Source organism: Etheostoma spectabile, chromosome 15 (genome assembly GCF_008692095.1).
Source record: "Etheostoma spectabile isolate EspeVRDwgs_2016 chromosome 15, UIUC_Espe_1.0, whole genome shotgun sequence".
Lineage (NCBI taxonomy): Eukaryota > Metazoa > Chordata > Actinopteri > Perciformes > Percidae > Etheostoma > Etheostoma spectabile.
In genome coordinates this window covers 12,846,321-12,852,812 of record NC_045747.1, presented here as the reverse complement: position 1 = coordinate 12,852,812, position 6,492 = coordinate 12,846,321, and the positions used below count along the sequence as shown (strand labels likewise).

The window sequence follows — 6,492 nt, the reverse complement described above, 5'->3', positions numbered from 1 at the left end:
ACACACACACACACACACACACACACACACACACACACACAAAGAATCCAGTTACTATTATCTTTAATGACTAAACTCTGGTATCCCTTGCTGAGGCTTTGGGACTGACTAATTGCTCATCTACATTTTGAAGTTTAGGTGAAATATAATTAAAGACAAAAATAGATCACAGCATTTTACAGGACTGCCCGGTTCACCATGAAAGGCAAATAAACAGCTTAAAATATGAAAGAAGCATCCTCAAAGGCAGAAATGCAGATTGTTCCAACCACCATAAAAGTCCAGTCCTTCTTGTTTGCTTGTTCTGTCTGTCAAACGATTTGTCAGATGACATCTCAGATAGTACTGTATAACCACTGTTTCTTTTAATTCCTAATGTTCTAACGGGATCACTTTAATTAAAGGTCAAAATTTGAAGCTGTGAAAGCTCCAGAGTCATGCACCAGAGGTTTGATTCACATCAAACTTGTTGTACACAACACATTGCACAGAAGGCATGACAATGAAATGTTTGAATGTTTAACTAGAACTTAAAATCTCAGACATTATTGCTCTAATTAAGACTCTTAAGAAACCATTTCAGTGGTTCATCAACTCGTAACAGGGTGAACAGCATTTGTGCAGTTGCTTTGCATCTCTCTACCGGCAACTAATTGCATGGAGATAATTACCTCTTCTGAAGAGTTGTCAGTTTTTTTTAATCCTCTGTGTCCTCCTTGGTTACTAGCAACTGTGTGGAGGAGGGGTGGGGGTGGTTTGCGATCACGGAAGGCTTTTATCATGTGGACACGCCAAGAACAAATACATAACATTAGACTAGTCATCCCTACTACAGAATTAATTTCTCCTATGTAAAACTAATTTTAAGCACAATTTATTTTATACACGTGTTCTATAAACTGAGAAGCAGTATCACACAAACAACACTGTACATTACCAAGGTAACATACTGCATGGAACATTTCACTCAAGTGACAGAGCTATTGATTTCTCCAAGCTTGCCCCTGCCCAGAGGACATCAGTCGTGTCACCCCCCCCATTACATCAGTGCACACCCAAAACATTAACAGAACATTATTAAAACACACTTTAACTAGGAAATCGTCAGAACATAGATACATTTTCCCATGAGCCTTCACTTCATCATCACTTCAGTGCCGAACAGTTCAAATGACCCCGCCCCTCCCAGACAGAGACTTATCATCCTTAGTTATCTCTGCTTACTAATATGATCTGTGCACTGCATACTTAAACTGATTACTACAAATGATTTAGTAATGAATATGTTTTTTAACAAAACATGAAAGAATAAGTAACTAAATCTGGGTTTACAGTGTATGACCAACTTAATATGATATGATTGAAAGTTCTAGGTTAGCTGCTAAATGAATCTTTAGGTGGAATTGTTTTGTCAAAGTACCCAAAAAGTTAGAAAATAGTTTTGATGAGGCATCAAACATGGAAATTTGGAACTTTTTTTGACGTGTGTCATTTGATCACTTGATTAACCTATTTCAACTTATTTACAGCATGCTGTTTGGCAACCTTTACATTTATTTTGACTGGAATGGAAAAACAGAGATATCAGGTAAGATATCAGGTTAAAATTGAGTCACGGCTATAATAGTAAAATCTAGCATGATGATGAAAGCAAAATACCAAGAGGATTATATGAGTGATTGCTTATTCTGAATATGTCCCTAGCTTAATGTTGTTAATATATCTTGTGTATTTTAATTAAGCGGCTTATTTTAATCTTCCCCTTTCAGACAGCAGCAGGAAAAACATTTTTCTGTCCCTGTTGGTCGCCTCCATACTCGGCACACTCAGCTTCCTGGTGTTGAGAAAGAGCCATCATGAAAACGAGATGCTCTCTGAAGAGGAAGGGCAGCCGCTGCTCTCAACTCCTGGGATGTAAATGAATACCCTTTAGATAATAACACCTTTTCCACTGCAGTTGAAATCACTCAGAATATATAGAAATGTCTGAACCACTACAGAAAAAGGACAAAGAGGGTACGAACCTCAAGTGATGAATAAAAAGTGAAAGTAGACTATGTTTATGCAACATATACAAACTTATTAAAAAGAACCAAACAATATTTTTTAAATTACTATTAATTAATATTATTATTTTACCATTGCAGTTCTGCAGGTGGTATGAATCTCTTTGTCCTTCAAAAGAATTACTGTCCATTTTTCTCAAGTCAAGCCTAATCATCACACATTTATACCAGTAGGGTGTAATCAGGCAGATTTAGGGCAGCTGGGACATAGACTTTGTCTTTCAGAGGGACAACGGTTAAAGACCCCCCAAAAAAAACATTATTTCATTTTTTATGGCTTGAATATGGACACATTTTGAGAAAAATGTAAAATATTGCTGTCATCAAAGACTACTAAAAGTCATGTCAAAGTTTCCTGGCCCTAATGCAAGGGCATGTGCAGGGCCTTTTAACAGTAATGGCCCTGACATCCAACGGATGGCTGACCGTTGGCAGAAAATGCAGTCGGACTGACTGTCTCCCTGAGTTGGCCAAGAAGAGGGCCTCGGAACACACCGAAGCCGTGCCGACTGCTGACGGCAGCTGATTGGACGAACGTGTCACGTGGGTCTGGTTTTTCCGGAAATTCAAAGCCAGACTGTCCTGGCGGGTTGTTCAGAATACAATCTCATATTTTACTAAAGAAGTTCACCGAAAACATTTTTAGTGAGAAATAGGCCATGAAGTTGCTGAGTGTCTTTATTTCAGATTGACAAAGGTCAGTTTAAAAGATTTTGGTCAGATTTTTGAGAGAGACTCTAGTCCCGCTCATCCCGCTCATCATTTCCGGGTTAGCGCTCCACCAATCAGATTGGTAAATTGAGTCCGACTGCCGACAGTGCCCGCCTTCGGACCGAGCATGTCAGGTCGGCTAAAATAAAGGCGGCCAGGCCCTCCGACGAAACACGGCACGGAACACACCAAACAGACTCGAGTCACCAAACTCGCCAGACTGTCCGACGGCTGATTATCGTGTTGGTGTGTCAGGGCCTTAAGAAAATCAGCTTTGGGAAAAACATAGGACTGAAATTAGTAAATTGTATAGAAATCTTGTTAGCGTGTTAATTGTGGACCAAACTCATTCTCTAAGCCTTTTTGTGTCTGTCTTGTGGCAGCTGTTTGGGTTTTGAAACTGTTTCTAGTATCTCCTAGATGCAGGTATTTGATCCTCGCTTATTGGCTGAGTTTGAGTTTGAGTTTGAGTTTGAGTGCATGATTCCAACAGCATATACTAGAAGGAGCCATCATTTACTGTGAAAAACACCTTATTTTGCAGTTTGTTGGGATTTTCAGCTAAAGTGTCTTTGATTTGTAAATCACTTCCCCTGTTTGTCACTTGGAAAGAGTCATTGGTTGTGTGTGCAGTTTATTTCCGTTAATTAATTTAGGCCTTGTCAAAGTTAAAATTGGTTTCTTTTCTGTTGTATAGGTATAAGCACAGAGCAAACACCGCCATGCAGGATGCCAAATCAGAATTCAGTAAGTTCAATATTACTATATTAAGTTTCATCTTTAAAAAAAAAAGAACTATATGTAGTAACAAGACTAATGGTGTGTCCCAAATTTATTGGGAAACAACTCCAAAAAGATTTGGGAAACTAAAAAACGTGTAAAATTGTGAAATTCATCTTCCATCAATGTTCCAAAGTCAATTTGTGTTGCACATATTGTATCATCTTATTATAGTATGAAATGGAAAGTATGTTGATTTAGTTGTATATTACCTGTAATGTAGAATTTACTTTATAAAATAAGTATGTAGTATAGATGTAGGACAGCTGTTTTAGCAGCTTTTAGTGCGTTAGCGTGCTAACATTTGCCAATTAGGAATTTGAAAAGTTATTTCACTTCATCCTAAAGGAGAACATGAATGTGTTTACCACATTTCAAATTCCACCCAGTAAATGTTGACGTGTTACACTGAATAAGAAGTGGTGCTCGACATCTGTATCAAAGACATTGTATTTCAGCTGCTAGCATGGCTAAAAATGTCCATGTAATAGAGGTGATACTGTATTTTCTTCTTTGCAGTGTACATTTTTATCATCTGAGATTTTCCACAGTTGATATACAAATAACAAAAAAAGGCACAAAACACCTAACAGAAATGTTTTACATTTCCCTTTTGTCTCAGTTATGTGGCATACTGCCGGTAAGCTCTAGTTCTCCACACTGGCAGGCAGTCACAGGCGCAGGTTTTGTTTTTCTTCAGGTCAAAATGTCTTTCATGTGGAGACAACTCTTCTGGAGAGTACGTAGAAACTGCCTGTTTCAGATTAAATCTCTGTTTGTCAACTGGAAACTGTCCTACACCTACACCCACCTTCAGTGCAGCCTGATGTTGTTCGGATGATCAGATTGTTCTCTGTCTTGCGAGTATCTTGTGTGCGTGTAGACGTGTGTGTACGCCTGCCTCAAAGGCATCAGGTTTATCGAAGATGCACACTGATTTATGTCAAGAGAGGGCCTCCAGGCATATATAAACAAACCTAGTGAGATTTCTTCTTTTAAAATCACCTGGGTGACATTCTCACTTGTTCTCCCCCCCCACACCTGCATTCAGATATGGCTTTATGTCTTATTTAGACAGATCTGCATTGAACTTAAATTGTCACAACGTAACGGGGCCTCAACGTCTACATTTTTATCGGAGCTCAATCCATGTTCAAAAAAAGGCATTAAAGTGTTATATAATATGTATTTATTAGCACTTAAAGTCTGTATTGTGTGTCCTGTTCAGAAACCATCCTGCAACTTCTGAAGACCAAAACGATGCTGCTTCTGAGTCCCTGCATGGCATACACCGGTTAGTCGCGTGGAGAATACATTAATATGGTGAGTATCAAAGCCTCCAGTGAAGGCTTGCAGCTACAGCGTGCCCTTGTTGTTCTGCAGGCCTGGAGCTATCTTTCTACAGCGGAGTGTATGGGACGTGTATTGGAGCAACTGCACAGTTTGGAGAAGCAGCTAAAGGCTTGATTGGCATCTCTGGGATTGTGGTAGGCATTGGAGAAATTGTGGGTAAGTTTATATTCCTTGATCAGAGCTCATTTAGGTGATCGAAAGTGACTGAATTCAAAAATAGAAAATAAATAAAAAATCTATTCTTTCTCATCAGGTGGAGGCCTGTTTGGATTGTTGTGTAAGAACAATCGCTTCAGACGGACCTCGGTGGTGTTTCTGGGAATGGTTGTCCATTTCGTTGCTGTCTATTTGATCTTCCTCAACATTCCAGACGATGCCCCGGTTGTCTTTAGTACCACCACCCAACATAAACCATATCTAACTCCAAGGTAGGCAACATTTTAACAATAAAGAAGAGTGAACACGAAGAAACGTCACTTACAATTCTTTTTTGCTTAAATAAGAACTATATTTTCTCTCTCAGTGCATCCATTGCCCTGCTGTGCAGCTTCTTGCTTGGACTCGGGGACAGTTGTTTCAACACACAGCTCTACAGCATATTAGGCTGTGTTTATGCTGGACAAAGCACGGCTGCTTTTGCCATCTTCAAATTCATCCAGGTAATCCTGAGTTGCCAATTCTCAGGCATTGTTATCAGAGCTGAGCAAAGCCGGGTTAAAATGTTGCTTGTCAAGTATGAAATAAATTCCCCAGAAGCTCCATTAAAAAGGAAAAGAACGGGACCCACATACGCCTCCTAATCTCCCCTTTGTGTTTGCCGAAACATTTGTCTCTAACAAGACATGAGCGCTAGAAATTGGGTTATTTTCTAAAAGTCCAAATTAAATAAAAAAGTATTTTTGGTCTGTTACAGCATGGGCTTTGTAAATCACTTCTCCTGTGTTCTCAGTAAAAAATAAAATCAGAAACCAAAAGGGAGAAATTTTATATTTTTTATGATGGCGCTCCCTAGTTTTGCAATAATTTGACTGAATACCAATCTGGCATCTGTTGAAATTACAATAACTATGTATGTATGTGTATATATATATATATATATATATATATAACATTTAAAGTCTAATAAATAGATATTCCATATTGCCAACTGTAAACCTTAATAATTGCACTTAACAAGTTCAGTTATTAAACTTGTACAATTCTTCTAGCCGTCTTGTATTTCCTGGCCAGCGACCATTGCTGGCTGAACTTAACAGTCTTAAATTCTATTCTCCTTTGTCAGTCGGTTTTTGCAGCAGTGGCGTTCTTCTACAGCGGTTACCTCCTGTTGAAGTGGCAACTCCTGCTGATGGTCATCCTGGGCTTCTCTGGAACGCTGTGCTTCTTCGTGGTGGAGAGGATGCAGAACTTCTCCGTAGATTTGCAGGAATATTAGAAAGAAGACATTTCTGTATCAGCGTTGATCGTTCTTTAGGAGGAACTAGGGTCATCAGAAAAACAATCCTGTCCTTTTCATATCACGAGGGGTTATTCTAAAATAAACGGTATGTCATACATACTGTACACACACACACACACACAC

General features: G+C 39.0%; 1 protein-coding gene across 1 annotated transcript in view; it reads left to right on the top strand.

Annotated features, from left to right (window-relative positions):
• LOC116703143 (UNC93-like protein MFSD11) overlaps window positions 1-6,468 on the top strand; it is a 9,891-nt gene extending 3,423 nt beyond the window's left edge. The window contains exons 6-13 of the mRNA XM_032537775.1: window positions 1,530-1,588; window positions 1,770-1,914; window positions 3,475-3,524; window positions 4,786-4,851; window positions 4,941-5,066; window positions 5,164-5,338; window positions 5,434-5,569; window positions 6,193-6,468. Of these exons, the coding sequence (XP_032393666.1) occupies window positions 1,530-1,588; window positions 1,770-1,914; window positions 3,475-3,524; window positions 4,786-4,851; window positions 4,941-5,066; window positions 5,164-5,338; window positions 5,434-5,569; window positions 6,193-6,345 (910 nt within the window). The 3' untranslated portion in view covers window positions 6,346-6,468. The remainder of the gene's footprint in view (window positions 1-1,529; window positions 1,589-1,769; window positions 1,915-3,474; window positions 3,525-4,785; window positions 4,852-4,940; window positions 5,067-5,163; window positions 5,339-5,433; window positions 5,570-6,192) is intronic.
• Window positions 6,469-6,492: the final 24 nt, after the last annotated feature.